We start from the raw sequence: 22,519 nt of genomic DNA on the forward strand, positions 1-22,519 counted from the left end.
CCGGCGAAGAAATATGAAGCACAAAAAAAAGACTTTTAAGGGAGTAAACTTTATTTGTCGACTGAGAGAAACTTTGGACATCTTTGACTTGGATGAAGGTCAAAAACAGCCTGATGGTACAAAGACTCGTGCGGTTATGGAGGACAGCCGCATTTCATCACACAGAAACTTAACATTTTGCACAATAAAGTCAATTATCGACCATTACAAAACCCAGCTGTTGGTCTGCTTTTCTTTCACTCCACAAACTTCAGCTCATAAAATCCTCTTTTGGTTTTAATACGTAGGATCCTGCCTGAATAGAGCCGACGGCTCGCCTTTCAGATTCTCAACACTGACATGAACAAAGGTCCACAGGAACCATCACTGCATCAGTAAAGATCTGTTTAATGCACCTGAGACAGAATTATACTTGGCAGTGCTTACAAGTGGCATCATGCTCAAAACTAAACAATCAGCTTTACACACCACATGGTAAAAAGGCCCAGACTGTCCACTCAAAGCCACCACGTGGGATGTGGCGCCATCTGGTGGCGAAGGAGAGACTGGAACGCAACACTCGTAGTGGACTGGACTCGTACAGTCTCAGTTACTAATGTTTGAGACATGTTGACCTGATTTATCTGATCATTTCTGCCACATCTCATCCTACAACAACCCATCTGGATTCAGGTGTGATGGCTGACCGGGGAGGTAACGTCTTACATGACTTAAACTACTGAAAGGTGCAACTAAAACAGGTTAAATCTCAAGCAGGCAATCTTTTCTAACGTGAACCTTCAACATGCAGATTAAGAAACTTTGACTTTTATGGGTCACTGAACCCTTTCTGCCATCTGATATATTTTCCCCAAACTAGAACATCTTACAAAAGTTTAAAGACTCCTTTGACATTTTAGTTATTGGACACTTTAAAAACACTCCGACCATCATGTTTGGCACAAAGAAACACGCCACAGCTCATCCTCAGTTTAGTGTTTGACGTTAACAGCAACTTAAGCCTCCGACCATCATCCCGTGTCCATCACTTAACTGACTGGCTGCAGGAAAGTCTTCCCACAAATATTAGTGAAGAATACTGTATGATTCTGTATTAATACATGGAAAAATCCCTGCATCCTGCTGTTTTTATCAATAATCTACAGCTTTAAAAGAATATCAAGTCCCACATGTAAGTAAACAGGAACATTAATGTGTTCAGTGATTTAAAGCAGAGGGAACAAGAGGATCTGCACAGAATCTCCATGAAAAAACTACTTAACTTTGAGTTCATACTCCCGTTACCCACCAGATGCAGACAAAGTTATAAAATTGTGAGTGGAAAGATTTCAGGGATTTCAGGCAGGTTTCTGAGGGGTTATTTTACCAGAAAGAAGCAACAGTCATCTGGGAAAATAGAGTTAAAGTGAAAGGCAAAAGGAGAATGTGCTCAGTTGGATGTATTAGATGGAGTGGAGGGTCTACTTTAGTGCATCGCTCTAACTTTCGAGTGGTTGGGCAAATTATAAAGAGACAAATATGGTTAAAATAAGTCGAATAATTATAAAAAATTAGCGAATACAAAATGAGAAACAGTGGTATAAAAATCTCTGAGAAGCTGCTGATTGACAAAAAGAAGATCTGATAAGAGAAAACTTCAGGACTTGTAAACATTTATAAGCCAACTAGTAATCCTACTTTTTTCAGTATATTGAGACACACCCAGTGCAAATAATTTGTAATAATAGTTATGGTTTCTGCAGCAGCTGTTCTCCTCCCCTAAGTGAGGCAAACAAAGCTCTGGTAAACTCTTTCCCAACTCAAACCCACGTGTCAGATGCCAGTCAGCACCGAGCTGGTCACTACTGAGAGAGTGATGGTACCGGGGAGGTCGTTGTCCTGGCGATCGCCCTTGTTCTTCAGGTGGAGCGTCTTCTGGATTTGTCCCTGCTCAGCAGGGAGCGTCACCTGACCCAGGAAGGAGTCCACGAGCACGTTGTGGTTATAGATCTGAGACAGAAGGAGAGGTCAGCAACACCCAGAAACGTGCACGCACTTCTGCACACACACACAAACACACACAAACCTCGATGGCGATTGGTCGGTTGGCTTTCTTCCTGTAGAAGAGACCCTTGGTGTCAAAGACGGGGCTGCGTGTGTCTTTATGGACCGCAGAGCGAACTTTCTCTCCTTCACAATGAATGATCACGTAAGGATCCGACACTGAACACACACAGAGTTGTTTTAACATCTTTTCACATTTCATTGTTTACAGGAGTGCAGAATTAAAGTATAGAAAAATTCAGTCTCTGCACTTCTACACAACACCACATTAAAGACAAAAACAGTCACTTAACAGCCACAACTTACAGAGATGACACTTTTTTACACTTTATAGAGTTAAATCTGATAGGATTCATTTGTGTAAAGTGAGATGGTAATCTGTTGAAGTTAAGCAGGTATCAAGTGATCTACCTCCACCCGAGTCCTGCCCAGCGAGTCCGTCGGCCTGCAGCACGTGGACCTGAGTGACCAGTGAGGGATAACCACACATCCCGGACCAGCAGGTCTGAGGAGGCTCATCGAGAGTCAGCTCCCTGCAGGACAGGCCGACAAAGAGAGAGCTTGTCCACAGCTCTGTAGCTTTTCAAATATCTTGTTAAGATCAGTTTGTGCAGTGCTGAAACTAGTCTAATCTACCACAGTATGTCCGTACTTGCAGTCTGACGTCACGTCGGTGAAGATGCGGAGCAGAAATTCTCCCTCCAGGCCGGGGTCAAAGGTTGTGGGTATGATAACGTATCGCCCCTCTTTCAGGTCGATGCGCAGGAACACGGATCTCGAGTTGATGTAGATGCTCCCTCCAACCTTTTCCTGGGTGACGTGCATGCGGTAGGTCCTGTTCAGCTCCACCTGAACATAGAGAGACATCAGTCTTTTCCCTCCCTTTATTTCCAACAACACATATAAATCACACATTCATGGAGGTTATAAAGCTCAGTTTATTCCTCTCAGACCAGATTATACATATTAATGCCTCACTTTGTGTATGTCAAAGCCAATAGCCAGGTTTTCTCCTCGCCCCTCTCTGAGGTTGGCTCTGCGGTCTTTCTGCTGCAGACAGATCAGAACCTCGTCCTCCGGCTTCTTCACATCAAACACGTACTACAGAAATCGAACAAAAACACAGTCACAGTCTTGTTCTAAACAAAATCTGAAAGAGTAAATGAAAGGAAGGAGGACCTGCGGGTTTTGGAGGAAAGTGTTCTTGTGGTTGGTACAGCCGCCGGCTCGGTTGAGAAGCGGGTTGTCATGGCGGCGCCAGGAGCCTCGCTTCACAGCCTCTTCCCAGGTCTTGTGTAAACTCAGGTAGGACGTGTTGATGAGGCGGCAGAGAATAAGGTCTGTGAAGTTTGCAATGAAGTCATCAAAGGTCATCCTGCAGACAGAAGAAATTGGATAAGCAGAAATCCTCCACCGTTTATGATCAAATCAACACTTTGTGGATCACAGCTCGGATTAATTAACGCTAAAAGTTGAGCAAACTAAGCTTTCTATGCATGTGCATTAATCAATCTACAGCTGTGGTGCTCTTTCAGAAAGTACAGAGGAGGTGAATGCTCTTGTAGAGTCTCGTCTAAAAACACGTTTGCTTGAGTAAATGTCGGCCAGAGAGGCCTTGCACACAAGTGAATGTGGACACCATGAATTAGCTCTTAATTTGTGATAGAAGTAAGGGATGCAGGATGTCATGTGATCAACAAACTATCAGAAGAGGTAAACTGAACAAATGTATTTGTTAAGAGTATTTTTTTAAGTTATCTTACTTGTCCAGCAGATGGCAGCTTTTCACTAAAACTCACCAGAACTCTCCGTCGTCGTCCACTGTGACACCCATGCTCTCTCTTTCACTCTTACTGACCTTCTTCCACTCTTCAGAGCTACAAAAAGGCAAAAAAAAGTTCAGTTATCTTCACTTAAACATTCATAACAAGAAAGTCTGAGAGGAAAACACAGAATGTATGAGCTAAAAAGTGAACATGGAGGGCAAATGACACCCCAGCGAGTATATAAACAGAGACAGTCAGAGGCAGAGGAACCCCAGTGAAGAGCAGGAGGAGTGCTTCAGCTAAACAAAAACTTCCTCACCTGTCGCTCCAGGGCCCGTTCCACTCTCTCTGTCCCCAGGGGTTCCTCATGCGGATCATGTTGAGTTTGTCTGATCTGAAGTAGGCCAGCAGGCCGTGGCCCAGCCTTACCCTGCGGACGTCCGTCACAGCGTAGGCGTGGCCCTTCACCAGGCCACAGGCCAGCCTGGCCTCCATGTCCGCCGCTGTGGTTGCCTGGAGCAACACCCCGAAACATTAAATACTTCAATTTAATTGTTCAGCCATCGTGAGTTTGTGTTCGTCTTCTCACCCGGATCGAGCAGCTGATGAGGCCTCCTCTGTTGTGCACTTTCAGGACTCGCTCAAACAGCTCGGTCTGTTTCTCTTCATCGTCTTTGTATCCGTTCTCCGTCAGGTCCATCGGCTCGGAAACACCTCCAGTGAAATCCACGAGCGCGTCGGCCGTGTTTCCCCCATCCAGAGCTTCATAGCAGCCGCACATCCTTGGAAACACACACAGGGAATATTCTATGCTTAATAAGTCTCTTCGAAATTCAACAAAACAGAAACGATAGACAACATCAGCCGAAAGTACGGATTTCTAAACCAAATTTCAAGCTTTTATGTATTTTCATATCAAATATATTAGAATATTTAAATAGAAGACTCTTTAACTAGTCTAAAACATGCCTAAGACGATCCAAACTCTTTTCATGTGTCGTCCCACGATGGTGGAATGACCTACCGAGCGCTACCAGAACAGCGTCCCTGTCTATCTTCAAGAAACTGTTGAAAACCCAGCTCTTCAGACAGCATCTCCTATCCTAGCACTTACCTTGTACTCCCCCCCCCCCTCTATCTCTGCACTTTATCTTTCTGCACTTCCTTCTATGCCTGCACCCTATCTCTACTCTGTCACCTCTGACAGAGTCGGACTCCTGGGTTCCTTCTATGTAGTTTATTGTTAGCTTTTTATAAAGCTGTTATATCTTCATTTGTAAGTCGCTTTGGATAAAAGCGTCTGATAAATACAGAAACATAAACATAAAACATGCTTCTGGGAGCAGCTGAATAGATTCAAATCAATATAAATGTAATGTAACAGACCACAGCAATGTGGATCAAACTAATCTGAGCACACACAAACCAGCACACGGTGGAAATGCTTACTTGGCGTAGGCCTTCTCCACCAGTGCGCTCCAGAACTCATTGCTGTCGTTTGAGTGGCAGTACACGAGCTGTCCGTTCACAGTGGGAAGCCTGTCATCAATCACCACATCCACCCACTGACCAAACCTCCAGAACTGGAAGTGGAAGATCCCGGCATATGACTCTGGTTTTTCTTCATTCCACTCCTGATCCTTCCAGTCTGGGATCACCTGGGAGAACAGAAACAGGTTACTGTGAGTGGGGAAGTCAAACGTGAGTCAATCAGTTATGGTTATTATAAAAAAACTGCAACATTAAAAGCATATTCTGTATCATATACAGTTTGCAGCGCTTTTAATAACTGTTAAACTGTAAAAACAGCAAGTAATATACACATTTATGAGGCCTCTGAGAGCAGCTGAACCTGTAAATGAACAAGGCGAGGTTTATAAATGTTTGGTTTTGTTTCTGTTGGAGTCAGCAGGCACTGTTTCGGACCCTTTGAGTATGAAAAAGTGTAAAGCACTGGTCTGCTGTCAGTGTTTGATGATCATTAAGCTGTGTTTTGGTTTCATTGTGAAGGCTAATCTACATGGGAGTCACGTCCGTATGCTAATAAGACTCGAGGTAAAGCAATTATTGAACATTACAAACAAAATGTTTAATGATCTCACTGGGACCTTTTGTGGTATCAATACAAACTATTTAGGCATCAGCTGTCATCATGTGCACCAAAGGCTGGTCCCAACATGCATTTTCTGAGCTCCTGGTGATGGTAGCATGTAAATTACAGGTGTGGTTAAAGTTATGGTTTTTGGAAGAATTGATTATTGTTAAGGATAAAGGATAAAGGATAAAGTATTATCTACAATAAACAGAAGTTAATGCAAAAAAAGTCTAAGACTCCATACTTCTGCTAAGGCCAAGTTTAAAAAGTTTTGTTTTTTTTAATCCTGGGTCTGGATCCAAACTGATATCAAAAGTTGATAATTTTTAGGTTGGAGCAAGCTCAATGTTTGGAAATGTCTTAACTTTTTGAACCATCTTGATAACAAATAGACCAAAGCAGCCACCCACAGATAACTTCCTTTGTGAAGGTAAAATAAACAGCAACAAAACCTTGTGCATGTGGTGAACGCTTTAACATAAAGATTACAATAAAATGATAAATATTACCATAAAATGATAAAGATTACAATAAAATGATAAATATTACAATAAAATTATAAATATTACCATAAAATGATAAAGATTACAATAAAATGATAAATATTACCATAAAATGATAAAGATTACAATAAAATGAATAGTAAGTTCAAGCATCTTAGTATGTTTTTCACAAGTGATGAAAGGGTAGCTGGACAGGCAGATTGGTGCTTCGTCAGCAGAAATGAGGGAGCTGAGCCGGAAGGAGAAGCTTTCAGGTTACTGCTCCATCCGTGTTCCAGCCCTCACCTGTGGTCACAGATCGGGGTCGTGACCCAAAGGTCGCGGATACAAGCGGTTGAAATGAGTTTCCCTCAGAAGGTGGCTGGGCTCAGCCTTAGAGAGAGAACTCGAGTACAGTCGCTGCTCTTCTGCATCGAAAGGAATCAGTCGAGGTGGTTCATGCGTCTGGTTGGGATGCCTCCGGGTCGCCTCCCTTTGGAGGTTTTCCGAGCATGTCCTACAGGGAGGAGGCCCCTCAGAAAAGCGTAAGGAAATGGATGGATGGATGGATAACCACATGTTAGATTTCTGCCTATTTCACTGTCATTGAAAGAGCTTCATGGTGCTCCCCCATAACCACAGTTTTGAAGCCTCTGCTTCCTCAGGGGTTGCTTCAGACTAATTTTACATGTCAAAGACCCAAACATCTGGTCCAACAGATGTTTAGGGATCACTGGACATATATAACATGAAGGTTGGATAATATTTTAGCTCGACCTTTTGGCTGAGTCAGCATTACAGTAGCTCAGACGAATCAGAACAAACTTGGTATATTTCACCTTTGACAATATGTCCATTTATATAAACTCAGACATATGGAAGTCTGCTAGTTAAGTTTCTAAAAAGTTTAAAAACACCAACATTTCCACTTGTACACTTGACATGAGCACTAATGATTTACAAAGTTCTCAACGAGGGAATGCCATTCATCCTTATCCTGTGAGAAAATCCCCACTGACGACACATTAACAAGTGATGTAACACAGACACACACACACACACACACACACACACAGACACACACAGACACACACAGACAGACACACAGTCCTCTGTGAGGTGAGGGATATAAATAAATAAATATGAGCTCCATTGAGCCAGGACGAGCTGAGCTCCCAGAGGCCCTCAGGAACCTCCCAGAGTTCCCTCTTGCACGTCATCGGTGCCTCCTGTTGCCTAGCACCCTCACACATCACCCACCTGCTCAACACCTTCTAAAACCAGTATTTTCATTTGACTTTAAGACATTCTCAACCTTTCCCACAGCATATAGTATTAAGAGGTGATGATTCTGCAGTGGGCGAAGATCAGAAAATGTGAAATACTTCAGGCATGTACCAAGTTTGGTCTCAGTTATGCTCAGAATTCCTCCCTCACAAATCAAATACTTTGGTTAACTTGTATATGAAGAATGTATTTTATATTATGTATTATGTATGTAGAGAATATGTCATGTTTCAGGACTCTTAACAGGGTTGAATGCACAGGACTCCACAAATAACTCTGATACTGATGGAATTATTAGCTTTCTGCATTGATCTCGTCTCCCTGCCCCCCCCCCCCCCCCCCCAATCCTCTCATGCCAGTCAATATGTCCTAACCAAACAACCCTGTGGGCAGGAGGGGGGAGTGGGCTGTGAACCAAAGTGAGAAACTGGTACACTGATGGAGACAGCTGGGAGGGGAGGGAAAGAGGAGGCATATGAGCCAATGAAAAAGGGAGGGAGGATGAGAGAGTGAGATCAGAAACTCCAGAGCTCCATCCATCACTGCATCTTTCCTCACAGGCAGGCCTTACCCTCTCCTCAACCAGAATTACAACCTCAAAGTCATGGACAAGGCAAAATCTCCCTCCAAAACGTTGGTGCTGGAATTTAAAGAAGATGCTGCTTTGACAGAGGTGAGCTTCACACTCCAAAATAACAACATCTCACTTCCAGATACATGACAGTGCCTTTAAAACGTGTGGATGCCATTAGTGCCGCACATTTTAAATTAAAATGTTGATGGCTGTTCAGACACCATGCCTGCTTTTCACATTATTTCTTATTTGGACGGTTTGTGGACATCACACTTAAAATGCGATACGTGAAAATGAGAAAACAACTAATATATTACTTTAATCTACCACATTCTGTGCATTTCACAAAAATACAGTCACATATTTGTTGTTGGGTAAATTTTAAGATTTATTTTTGAGATGTTTTATGCAGCATCACTTATCTAAATGACTTATATTTGTATATTTAAGCATTTCTGCCTTTTTCAATGAACGTAATCATCTTTAAAATATTGGTCATGATAGTTTTCGTCAGTGCGTTTCGATGTCCTGTGTGTAAACATCACTGTGTGCTCATTAGGAGGAAAAGAGTCTGGGCCTATAAAATCATTGGGTGTGGAATCATTAACAGAGACGCAGTATTTGTGACTGGGAACAAACAGAAACATGCATCTTTTATGTGTAGAGAAGTGTGGGTTAGAGCGATGCTTCTCAAAGTGGGGTCCAACTATTTAAATCCGCCTGTTCAAGGTAGAACTTGAACGGGTGGGAGGGAGAAACAGCATCCAGCAGTGGGACAGTACTGAGCTGCCTCGGTTTGGTCAGTGTGAAAAAGCAAAGAGCAATCAGGGCATCATCCCATTTTTGAGGCATCATAATATGAAAATGGCCACAGTCTCCTGTGTTGATGTGCAAAATCAGTACAATTGTCTATTTATGGTTCATATGGTCTTATTTCTCTTCTATTTATGGGACACTCTATTGTATCATACTTTATTTTGATTATGCAAAGTGTTTCTTTTAGGATAAATTAAGCTCACAATGTATCTCCAAAGCTCCGCATTGACTTCCCTCGCAGTCTGAACTCAGACCATTGTTCCCGACTCATTGTCTCGACTGTCAGCTTTGCTGCCAAACAGCCCATGACTGCAGAGTATAAATGTGTCTTCGGTTTCCATTTTTCTCTGTCTCAGTCTGTGTGTCCTTTCGTTTCCCCTGCAGATGATGCGTCTTCGCGTGTCATCTCTGCAGCGGTCTGGGCAGAAGCGTCAGGATGGCGAGCGTCTGCTTCTCCCCCATGAGGCCGTGTATCGCCTGGACTTCGCCACCCAGGAGCTGAACTTCTCCCGCTGGTATTTCTCCCTCTCCGGCCACGGCAGAGTCACCATCACCGGTATTTCACAGCACTGGACCCCTGACCTCACCAACCTGATGACCCGTCAGCTTCTGGAGCCGATTGGAACATTTTGGCGAAACACTGGCGACCCGGAGGATTCGCCGCTCAAGTGCCTGGAGGCGGACATGCAGGAGTTCGGTGAAAGGATTGCTGAGCTGGCCAAAGTGAGGAAGGTCATGTACTTTCTGCTCGCTTTCAAGGAGGGGGCAGAAGCAGCAAATCTCAGCTGCTCGATTGAGTTCATACCAGAGAAATGACCCTTTAGTTTCTCCCAGAGAAGTCCTGTTAGAGCACTAGAACAGCATTTAAATGTTTTATTCTCTGCTTATATACGCCCCCTCATTCACCTGTTTTTGTATCATGTCTTCATGCATGACTTTTTCTTTTTTAAACTTGCTACAGTTCAGCTTAAAAGCTTTGGAAAAAAAGCCAATATTTGACATGTATGTAGAGGTAAAACGGCTTTTATTAAAGTATTTTTCACAAAGCAAAGTACACACAGATTTAGTGAAATAAAACCCGGGGAGAACAACATAAACAAGCGATAGAACAAGAATAAAATCCTGACGCACAGCTTCTGGTGCCATTCTTATCAGTCAGGTGATTCATTTGATAAATAATAAAAAACTTTATTGATCAGCCACATATGGGACAATATGTGTAACGAGTGACTGTTTTGGTTGTTATGAATCCTTTCGCTGCTGAAAGTAGCAGTGAATGAAATATCAAATATCCATAATGCATGACTGCTGACCGGACAGATAACAGGGATCAATGCAGAGACATCAATTAAACAGCGTGTGTTCCCACTGGAAGGGATGGAGGGAGGTGACGGATGCACAGCTCTACCTAAAAAAGCTTTACGAGTAGATGATGTTTAGTAAGAAAAGATGCATTTTCAGTCCTTCTGGAAAATAAAATAGCTTTTTCAGTAGGTTCACGAGTTTTTCATAAGAATGAAAAGAATAAAAGCAAGAGGACGAGTGCTGCAAATGTTAAACTCTGTGAGTGTCGGCCATTAGCAGGAGGAGTACACGATCAGATCAATCACAGTTTTCAGTAACTGCGACATGAGCGCCTCTTCCACATCTAAAAGCATGTGCGTTGTATTAACCTTCTCAATGTGACAGACCAAGTATTTAGTTCTGCAGTAGATGCAAAGTTTGCTTATGGTACTTTACTGCAAATGTTTCGCTGTATCAACTTCAGTCTCTGATTCTCGTTGATCCTGACACTGTGTTGTATGATTAAAATCATTTCTTAAGGCATGTGCTATTAAAGTGTTCATAGAATTTCTATCATTGTCCCGTTTTTCTGTCTCCATGACATTCAATTGGATTTCAATGAAAAAACATCACATGTTGTGTCACTATTTAAAAAGTTGAAAAATGCACATTTTTTGTGGATAGTTAAAGATTTGGATGAAAGGCAGCGTGAAGCTCAGGAATGGATCGATCTTTTAGGCTGCAGGAAGAATATGACCAATAAGGGTTGATTAGAAAATGATATTCCTTGTAATAAGGAATTTAATTTAACACAGCATTTGGAAAAATCTTCTGCAGAAATCCAATCAGAAGTTCCTCAATTTACTGGATGAAAGAGACCTTTTTTAAATCTACTTCTTTCATTTTATAATTTAGATAACACTATGCTCTCTGGTCTTTCAAAGAACAAGATGTTGTCAAACTGATCGAGTAGTTTGTCTTTATCACCACAGACATGATAGTTTTAGAACGAGTGTTTGTTTCAGAACCACGAAGGGTGTCTAGACAACTGCTCCACAGAGATAATAAGCTGGAGAAGACTTTGGTTTCCATCCAGCGAATGGAAAACTGAGGACTACAAGGGACCTCCGAGAATAAACAGAACAAACGAGGTAACAGTGGAATAAACACGGAGGAAACACACAATGCACAAAGACACACAGACTCACAAGGCTGTGAGCATACATGCTTATTACGAAGAGTTCAAACTTAAAAAAACTGTCCAAACTTCTCACCTCCAAAGGGTTTCTTCTGGTTCCAAGTGAGGAAAACGAGTGATAAAAGGCAACAAATCATTGTGTTATCATTTATGTCTAAAACTTCAATCTTTTTCCCTTTTTTAAAGAAAAATACCTCGATTAAAATCATTGTCTTTGAGGCTGGAAGGCCTCTCTGCCATAACCCTGGACTTTGGTTATTTTCATAGATTCTGGGTGGGCTTTAGGTCTAGCTGAGCCATTCAAATATGTAAATATTATTTTCTGTTGAGTATTTGTTGAACAGTTTGGCTGAATCCTTCAGATTTTTGTCCTGTTTGCTGTTCAGATGCAGCCAAAGGCCAAGTCCTCCTCCAGAATCTTAATGAAGCAAACAAATGTTCTTCCTAAATGGCTGGCTGCAGAGATGACGCTGCTGGGGTTGAATCTATCCTTTCTTTGATCAAAGGAAAGCTGCGTACTTATGTCCAAACAGCTCCGTTTTCATCTCCATCAACAGAGCGGGTGAACAAAAGCTTTCCTCTTTGTAAGACTTTTGCAAAGACTGAGTTTTGTGTTACTATCTTGGTTAAGTGAGTCCCTACTTGGACTGCATCCATGGAAACCAGCTTTGAGCAGTGTGCTGTCTTGAGATATTAGCACCAGAGTTGCATTGGTGGTGATCCAATTGGAAAATAGATGGAGAAAACGTGGCTTTGGGCACCAGTGGAACTGCCAACAGATGCAGCCAAAGCAGCCTAATAGTAGTTAACAGAGGACCGTGTCAACATTTAGAGTGGCCCAGATAGAGTTCAGACCTTAATCCCATCCAGGCAAGGGAGCCTTTCAAACCAATAATAGTGGTCCAACATCCCAGAACAGACAGTGAAGGTTGTTGATTAATGTGAACACTAGTACAAGGTTTGCTACCGACTACAGAGAAAAGGTGCAAATAATTTAGAAAAAAATGCTACAAATAGTTAAAATCAACATCTCAAACAAAAGGTGCTATAGCGCAGATTTTTGCCACTTTTCCAATTTCTGGTTAAATTAAAGCTCAAAGAAATTGTGAAAATTCACCAACAAAACAGATCATTTCAGATTTAACTGTGAGTTGAGTTCAGAGGGCCCACAGGCTGATTCAAAACAAATAAGTCTGATAAAACTACCTTCAGATAAGCAGCAAACATTATTCTGTGAATTTAAGCTTTTACAGATGAGTATTTATCAAACGTAACTGAAGTAACTAATGTGTTCACACACCACAGGTGCAGCTGTGTCTTACTGGTGCCACCTTATGGATGAAGCATGTTAAAGCATCCAGCTCAAGCACATTAACAAAAGGCTCTTTTTATACTATTTGGTTTGTGTAAATGTAGGTCTTTAAAGTTAGTCTACATAATTATATTTACTAACATTGTGTGGGACCATTTATTGCCCATGTGTGTGAGAGACTTTTTATGGTAGAATTTTACTAAAAAATTAACAACGTGCCATAATACACATGCATGTGTGCACACAACCTCGATCAGTTGAGGCTCAGCAGGTCGTCCCTGAGCTGTACCGACGGTGCTTTTGACCTCGTCACAGCGCCCTGCACGGCAGCTAACTGCTATCAGTGTAGGTGTGTGTGACTGAGGTGCCATATAAATGCTGTCTGCTAAATAAACACACCCAGGTACAGCCCAGTAGTTACAATAATGACTAATCTTAAAGTAAAGCAGTTGCCAGAATTCATTTAACAAATAAAACTATCCTAAAATTAAAATAGAAGCGTTTTTTTCTGTCCTTCTATATCCTTCTAAATCCCTCAAGATCTATTTGTTTAGTTAATATATTATAGTAGATTTCTTTCTTCTTAAATGTACCCTTAAATGTACATTTTACACATTTGTCTGCTCTGATCTGAGACCAAACGATTTCTCACCTGGTTACCTGGCTGTCAGAGATCAGGGAGCTCTATAAAACACAATATAAGATCTATACCATGGATAGAAACCTTGCAGAGCTCCTCCTTGCTGTGGAATTAGATTATATTGTACAATTTAATCTAAAATGCAGTTCTTTGTCTCACCTTCTGCCAGAAAGTTTCTCTGGAGGCCAGACTGGAGCAGGCGGCCACAAACCAGCAGTTTCCCAGCTGGCCTTGGTGCAGGTCATGTGCACTGATGCCGTCCACAAACAGATGTGGGTTGCTGCTTAACTCCTAGAAGGATAAAGATAACTGCAATCAGTGTCCCAGTCACCTTTTAACCTATGAAGTCAACCTAAACAGGAGATGAATAATCCTGTAACTTAATTTGAAGCTGGTTTAATTTTCTTAAGCAATCCCACACGGTCACCACTCCAACAACCCTGTGGAATATAAGGGATGAGTTACAGCTACAGTGAGGTTTTCTCCAGTACATCTTCTTCTGTGGTGTCTCAGGTCAACGTATGAAGAGATAAACAGTACAAGGATAAGATCTGCAGCTGCCAGGTGCGCATGAATGTGAGTAAGGGCGTTAAGTCCAGCATCAGAAGGTAAATACAGGGTCAAATCAGAGTCTATGTAAGAAGAAATTGCTTGAGCTCTCAGAGCGAAACAAACCACGAAGATGAAGACAAACTGGACATAAACCAAATGACAGAACTGGGATAAACCAGTGGCACACACCCAGCAAAAATACCATGTTGAAACATGCATAGGAATGTCTAACAGTAACGTCTAAGCATCTTATATCTTGTTTGGATAAACAGAAGGAAATAATACTTAAGCTAGTGAACTGTAGATGTGCTGGTCGGAGGATTTTGTTACCTTCAGGCAGAGCCTAGCAAACAGTATGTTCATCTAAGTCTGTAGCAAAAAGTAAATATTTGCTACATTTGCAAACATGTCTGAAGATTCCTCCAAAGTGACTGACGTAGAAAATTAAACTAGAGAGAATATCAAGTCAAATGAGCTTTACTTTGGGTGAATTCTCCAAATCAGAAGCCAGAACTTTAAGAAGATAACAAACATTTTGGTAACTCTGACAGAAACCAGCTGCAATCATAAATAAAAGGTAGATACAAATCTAAAAATACTCAGTCATATATGTAGGGTAAACATCTGCTCTACATAGACTCTAATTACCCACACATTAAGTTCCCTAAATCTATACCATCTGTCCAACCACTAAAATATAACTATACCATATTCACCCTCTTATTTTATAAAGAACATTGCTGTACAGCCTCCATAATTAAAGGGTATTTGACATGATTGTTGGCATATCTGCAACACCGACGTGTGCAGCCTGAAAATACGAAGACATCTCTCTGTTCCCCACCTCAGGATGTCAGTCTGGATGCTAACCACCGACTACCCTTTTAGCTGTGTGTCTAATCTGCATTACACAATCACTGTGGCCACCTTTATCTGCCAGTCTTCTTAATATTAACAGGCTCTCGCATGCTAACCACCTTCCTTCTCCTGCTTTATCTGTCCTGGGACTTTTGAGCCTAAATTAACCTTTGTCCAACATTGAGAATTACACGGCACACACCTTTTGTTTTTCATTTCTTAAACTACAAGACTGAGAAAGAGCTTCCTTAAACCTATACGCTAACGCCAAAAGAAAGTGAACGAGGATGGAGACTTTCATCCAGAAAGAAACACCCCTGAAGTTAAAAATATTGTAAAGTTCAACCCCCCCCACCACAGTGTATTTCAGTTGGTAATTTGATATGGAGTGTGGGTCTTTCCTGTAGGCCAGGGTTTTTTAAAAGTCAGAGACTGTTGGCACTCCCTCAGACAAAGCTGGAAATAACCCCCCCCCCTCAATCTACCTAAACCCCTCTCTGCTTAACACCAAGCCATTAAGAAAGTTTAACAGACTTGGTTTATTCACGATGCTTCTGTCGTGTTTATTACGTGTTTTATGATGTTTGTAACATTGATCCAGTTCAGCTCAAATGATTTTGTTCTGGAGTAAATAGTCGAGATTAAATGCTAATCAAACTTCCTAATGTAATGAAATGTGTAAATATTGACCATCAGTAGCAGCCTTCACTGTATATTTATTACTGAATTTGTTTGAATACACACATGTGCTGTATATACACGACACTTGTTTTTAATTTCATGTGGCACCACTGATGAGGTTTGGCTCGGGCTCCACAGGATATAATGGGTTTCATGTGGTGCATTACCGAAAGACAAGAAGCTTTCTTCCATCAACCCTGGTAAACAAGCTGTCATAAAGCTTCTCTGAGTCTTTCTTTGGAGGGAATTTTCTTCCTGGAAACTGTCCTAGATATTTTCCACTTTCTCTCAGTGGAATGATGGATTCGTTTGGAATAGTTTGGAAATATAACCCCTCCCAGATTGATGGGGAGTAACAATTGCTTCTCTAAGATCCTTGTTGATGTCTTTCCTTCAGACCAGCAAACTGACAAAATTCAGTTACATCTGGATTTCAGCAACATACATCTGATCAGTTTATTTGTCCAATTCTAAAATATCTAATTCAGCAGAATGTGCTGACACTAATCGGGACACGATATTCAACAGTGAAGCACAGGTGTGACCTGTTGAAAGGTTGATCATCATTTTGAGGTTCTTGTGCTACGGTTGCACCGGACAGCACAGAAAGAAGGTTATGTTAGGCCTGTAACAATAAAAATATTTCCCCTATCTCTTCACTCCCGAAGCAAATCAATGACATTCATCTACTGGCATGCTTTAAATGTCTTGTTTAATTATTTAACCTCTCAGATTATCAGTGACTGACTGTGAAAGCATGTCAAACAGTCTGGGATCGTGGTTGGGGTTTTTAATACTGTGTAGATATAAACCTCTACATGTATTCGCATGTGTATATAATCCTGCAGAAAGATGGGAAATTAGACTAAATTACTGCTGAAATACAACTTTTAAGAAAACAAGCTCCTGACACAGTCTAAACTGCCTTTTTAAGTGCTTTAAATTGGTTTGTATGCGTATTAAAAAGACAATTCAGAGTGTAAAAAGGTATAACTGTGTGAGAATAATCCAATTTCTCATCATCACACACTCCTGAAAACAAATGGTTCAGTGAAAGGCAGCAGCCGACTTTGAGGGTGGTTATGTTTGGACTCGAGTGACACTAAACAAGTTAAATGTTTATTCGCGTGATGTTTCATCATATCAGTTATCACCACATAAAAAGCACTGATAGCCTCTCCTAAAAAATTATTCATTCAGTCAGTCGCACATAAAATCAGTTGCTCGAGGAGTGAACATTCAGTTCACGTGTATTTCTGTCTGTTTAGTCTCCACAGTGAACTAAATTTCATGAATTATCACACAGAATGTGCTCAATGAGACACAATTGGATCAAAACACTTCCTGTGAGTCATTATTTGTGCATTTATCAAACTCTTTAAACCCGCTTTTCTAAACATCAAATATCTGCCTATCTTTTGTCAGTGAGACCTCTCACGGGCCGTGAATATAAAAGATAAAGCTCACATATCCCCTTTCATTAATATCAGGATTGAAGCACGTTAAAATGTTCCCTTTTCGATGGGATAAACACTGTGTTGGACCGCTCGGTGCGTTTAAGTGGGAGAATTCAAGAGAATCAAACTGTTTTGGTTAAGCGGTCACACAAGTGTGCTGGAATGTGCCGTTTAGGTATCACAGCCTGTGCACTCCATGCTCAGCTCCAAGTGAAAGGAAACGCTGTTTTTAACTCCCTGAAAGACGTGTCAACATGACATTCAGAGGAGTAAATACATCATGTACACACACACATTCTTGCTGCTGGATTGATTTCAGTGTGTTCACTGAAATTCCCTGAATTCCTCTCTGCGTATTCAGTCCATGTAGCATCTCCACTGTCTCACGAGCCACTAAGTTCACAGCTGCAAAAACTAAATGTCAGTAAATGTTCACAGACTGTTCTTCACTTATTAGACCTTCCAATGATCCTCCACCACTGGCTCCATAGCAGAATAACTGCTTTATCAATCCCCTGGATGGAAGTATGTGGAGGTCTTGTTTCCTCTTCCACAAAAGCTTTATTTTTCTTACCTTGGGCCTTTTCCAGGTGACTCGGCCAATCTGATTTCTCTGGTAAAACAGAGACTGGTCCGATGTCGGGAACAGAGGGTCTTCAAACAGAGATCCATTCTGCTGGCACCGCCACTTCAGTGCAGAGAAAGACTGGCCTTCATATGGGACCACCATCCCCCTACAGAGGCAAAAACAGAGCATCACATGTCCATTGTTATCGAGGGTGAGTATCTGTGGCATTTTAACATCAATAAATAAGAATCAACTTGGAAGGAAATCTACCAAACAGCTTTGTTACACAGGACAAGGAGTTCTAGGAAGTTTAGAAAACTATGTGTCAAACAAAAGCTTAAAGATTATGAAAGAAACTTCAACAGGACACGGTAGATATGCTCCTCCTGAAGCCACAAACTGTGCCGGCTGAATCTTTGCTTTAGGTTTACATGGCGCGGATGAGGATTAGTAACAGAAAATGTCATGTGACAGGATGACAAACAGAAATTTTGACAGTCAACTTTGACTAAGGAGCACCAGCAGAGTAAACATGTGATGAAACTTTCCTCTGTGTGTGTGTGTGTGTGTGTGTGTGTGTGTGTGTGTGTGTGTGTGTGTAGCAACGTTAACAGCCTGATGGTGCAGTCACAACATTAATTTCCTGTCAGATATATTGAGGAAAACAAAACCCGGAAACATCGTGTGTCTGAAAGTGCTTCTCAGGAAACAAAGGCTGAAGTTCAGATGTGATTTCAGATGCAGCGACACGGATACATTTCCATGAAACGTCACATAAAGATCATTTCCCTTTAGGATAAATAAAGCATTTGAAATGTTTGCTGTGCAACTTACAGCTGAAATGCTCATCAAATATTCAACGTCCATTAAAAAGCTGCTTCAGCTGCAAAGAAAAACATCCTGAACAGCAGAAAACACACAAGCAGCAGCTGTGATTCTTAATCAAAGTTTATAATCTAATTGTTAAACATTATGCATGAGTTTTGAAGGAATACAATTCTAACCAATCAGAGGCTGATATATAAATTGAGCAACCTTAGTTTCCCAGTGGTAATGCCTCAGTATTGCATTGCTGGGAGTTGCCGTTTGTTTCCCTTAATCAATCAACAAGCTGGTAAATAGATTGGGACAACACCCCTGAGCTGTTTCCCATCATCACCAGCTGATAAAGGTATCAAATGATCAGGGAGGGCAGTATTTTACAGTCTTTAATCAACAGCACATCTTTTCCATTTCAGAGCAGTAGTCCTTGTTTTCACTCAAAGTCTCCTTGCTTTTGTGCAAATATGATCAAGTCTGTGTTCGTGCTAAACTTAATGAAGACTTAATTAGAGACAGTTTATGGGAAACAATCAGTAAATATATCAGTGTCATTTAAAGGCAATAAAACACAGAGCAGAGCAGAGTGCATTTCCTCAACATTTCCTCTGCCTGGTGGTCTATTTATGGTAAAAATGTTCTCTCTGGACTGAATGCTGCAGACTTTTCTCACATTCATCAGCTCCGGGGCACATCTGGAAAACTTTAGAGCTTCAGTGCATGTGTGAAAACGGCTTTATTCCCCATCTTCATCTTTGTTGGGTTCATTTATAGCACAAGGAATAAAAAAATAGAATGACAAACCCAAAGGGTGTAGGTTGAAGCTGCTCCTGATACAAGAACCAACATGTAAGGAAAACCAAACCTCTGATTTACATCAGAAGAAAAAGAAAGAAAAGATTCAGACAATTCATGTTAAATCCTGCTATAGATTTAACTCTTTGTATCTCGAGCATCTTCACACTAAACATTTATCATAATACTGAAGAATTAGGTTGTTTCTATACGATTTTTTAAAGAGTTTCAGTGTGATGAACACACAAGAAATTCTGCTTTCTCTTGTAGCCAAAGGTTGTGTGTCGGGAGTCCTGTGTGACACTCCAAAAAAGGCTGAAGAAATTAGCTTTTAACACTTAAAATAAAAAAAAGGAGAGTAATATTTCTGCTGGCACTCAAAATGAAAGAAAAATAAAGCAAGGAGGCAGATTAAAGTAGCGTCACTGGGGAAACATTTAAAGGTAACTTGTGAGCACAGGGAGTGTTCGAGTTCACTTTAAATCAATGACTGAGTAAAGGCGCACAGTCAAAAACATTCTACAAGAAAGTATGTTGGCCTTAAGAAGCGAGCGGACTGGTTAGAACCGTCTTTGTTGCAAACCACCAACATGACTGGAAAATGACTCATCATTGGACGGAGGAGGGGCACAAAGCGTTTTGTCTTGTTTGTGAGCGAGTGCTTTGATCACGTTACACAGTACATTACTGACAGCTGCTCAGTTAGATGGTGACTTCTTTGCTTTGATATTAACAGTAAATTTGCAGTCATTTATTCTGAGTCCAATTGTTCCTCAAACTACCCGCTTCAGCGATCTACTCCTGTGACTTTAATGCCTTTTCTTGGTTTCCCAGGGCCGCATAATGTATTTTATATTCTAATATCATCACAAAACAACAACATATATGCTCCTCAATCTGTTCTGCTAAAAGTAAGACAGACCGATAACATCAGGAGATAAAAAGCAGGGAGGATCTGTGAGTCATACTTGTTCAAGGCTTTTAATAAACTCTATAAACCACAAACCTGCTCCTCTATCCTCTAACATAGAGGGAGGAGACATTTATCAATAAACTGAACTAAAACTGAAATCTGGGAGTGGAGTGACATCTCAGACATTAAAAGGTTCAAATTCGACTTCAATCAATGATATCATCAAGGTAAATTAAATCAAATCTAAGTTTAAAAAAGTGGTAACTATAAATTCCCATTGTGATATTTTACATTGTAAAAACAAATAAAATAAGATTTTTGAATTTATAATTGGAATTTATGTAAATATAATGTCCTCTGTGATCCTAATACAACTATATGCTTATGTTGCTCATTTAATTACGAAAAATAAGTATTTCACTGTTCAAAGTATTGGAGATTTAGCCAAACTGTTACATATCAGACTGCAATACATGATATTTTTCAGCCGATTGCTTTGGAAATTCAGAAAACAAACTCAAGTCAAAGAGATCACGTCACAACCTGACAAAATGTGTTAGAAAAGCAACTCTTTTCCACAAATTTTAGAGTGATAGAGTGGAGTAGAAGTACAATAAAGCACACAAACCTTTATTTTGTGCTTCAGTGTGACACAGAAGTTAAAGTAATAAGTTATATCTGGATTTATTACCCCAAAAGTCAGCACTTTAATGCCAATTTCCTGAATTTTGTGCTGTGCAAACATATTCCCAGGTTCACAGTTATATACGTCACACTTACACTGTTTCAACCACAAGCTAACAATGACTTTCGACAAGTGTGGATGCAGGAACTATTTTACAACAAGTCTGCCATCTAAACTTTGCAGTCTTTGCCAAAATCTGCATGATTACCACATTTACAATCCACCAAATGATCACTGTTGATGCACTTTACTCGTGAGAACACCGTTTGTTGATACGAAACAATTCAACAGCTGAAATACAGCACAGATCTCTGATTATGGAGCAACCACCAGACAATTATGGGTGTGGTTATATGTGGGCACCATCAGCCAGCCAACATGTAAAAACTCAACAACAACAGGCACATGTTTAAATGTCTCAAGCTGGCATTTTAATATAGGTTTGGCAGGTAAAGCATGGACACGGTTTTGCTTACAGGCCTCCTTGTATGACTTTGCAAAAAATAATTCTATTTTCTTAGATCTTAAAGCGATTTTCAGTTGTGTGAAGCCGCCCAGGATGCCCAAAAATCAAGCGGAAATCAGCCAATTAGCTTTCAAAATACAGGCTAATCGCATATATTCATAAAACCCATCAATACTCAGAATAAACGACATTTACCTGTCAACAATGCTTATCATCTCATATGTTTTGCGTTGTGTTTTCACTGTACAAAACAAAAAAAACAATGTTTATCCACCACTAACCCTTCTTCATTAAAATGTATTAAAAACGCATCTATTCTTCAATAAAAAATATTTTCATTGTGCAAAAATTACTCGTTTTGCACTCAAATCAAATTAAATATTCTAGATGTTTCAGGGCAAACACTTCAAGACTGTTTTAAGGTTTACTTTAAAGGCGCTTTCCGGATAAGTGTCTAAGCTGTCTCACCTTTACTAACGATGAAGATTGCTATTTGGAGGAGTTTTTGCATCTTTGGTGAAGACTACGGAAGCAAAACTGTAACTAAACGATGCCCTTTGTTGGTATATTTGTACTTTACTGCTGTCTTGTTTGTTTTTTTTAGCTAATGTTCGGTATTTAATTATATTGAATGAAAAGTATCTTCATTATATTGAATGAAGTGTAATTTGTTACCGTTAAGCGAAGAACATCAACAGTTCGAATTGACGGTTGGCGGTGAGATTTCCCACAGAAAACCCGCATTAATGCCGTTATGAAACCGGCTGTAACCAATCAGAACTTACCTGAAAAACGTTTAAATTAACGTCGAACGTCTCCCTGGACGCCACACACAGCAGCTCTTATCCCTCGCAGCCAGTTTGGTGGTGACGGGCTTTTCTGCTGGAGTTCAGTTACTTTACGACCCTCAGAATAAAAGAAGACGGACAGGAGGAGTTCCAACAGCACTCGGAAGCTCAAACCGACCACCCCGCCTTCATGTCTGACGGCTGGAGGCTGTTTAGCGATGCCTTCAGGTTCCGCACGGACAAACTGGAATCACAGGAATGTAGCGTATTTTAATCTCGAATAACTCAACACTGGACAATTTACATAGACCACAAAACAGCTGCAAATATTATAATACACATCAGTAGCACAAAACACATCTTTAAACATTTATCGATTTATCGGGTTTCAGACCGATGATGTTTTCTACAGAGCCCGTGAAGTTGCTAAAAGTCACAAG

At 40.7% G+C, this 22,519-nt stretch overlaps 2 protein-coding genes across 2 annotated transcripts; one reads left to right on the forward strand and one right to left on the reverse strand.

Annotated features, from left to right (window-relative positions):
* Positions 1–30: 30 nt before the first annotated feature.
* Positions 31–22,267, reverse strand: capn5a (calpain 5a). The gene is made up of 13 exons (XM_072392024.1): positions 22,076–22,267; positions 17,620–17,779; positions 13,657–13,788; positions 5,259–5,467; positions 4,399–4,591; positions 4,129–4,322; positions 3,843–3,920; positions 3,223–3,418; positions 3,022–3,144; positions 2,696–2,892; positions 2,455–2,576; positions 2,066–2,202; positions 31–1,989 (listed from the first exon to the last, which is right to left on the reverse strand). Exons 2-13 carry the CDS (start codon positions 17,773–17,775, stop codon positions 1,813–1,815), a joined length of 1,914 nt encoding a protein of 637 aa, XP_072248125.1. The 5' UTR covers positions 17,776–17,779; positions 22,076–22,267; the 3' UTR covers positions 31–1,812.
* ompa (olfactory marker protein a) lies at positions 8,180–10,902 on the forward strand. Its single transcript, XM_072392033.1, has 2 exons — positions 8,180–8,346; positions 9,448–10,902. Exons 1-2 carry the CDS (start codon positions 8,278–8,280, stop codon positions 9,877–9,879), a joined length of 501 nt encoding a protein of 166 aa, XP_072248134.1. The 5' UTR covers positions 8,180–8,277; the 3' UTR covers positions 9,880–10,902.
* Positions 22,268–22,519: the final 252 nt, after the last annotated feature.

Source organism: Leuresthes tenuis, unplaced genomic scaffold (assembly GCF_036924035.1).
Source record: "Leuresthes tenuis unplaced genomic scaffold, fLeuTen1.0.hap1 SCAF_9, whole genome shotgun sequence".
Classification (NCBI taxonomy): domain Eukaryota; kingdom Metazoa; phylum Chordata; class Actinopteri; order Atheriniformes; family Atherinopsidae; genus Leuresthes; species Leuresthes tenuis.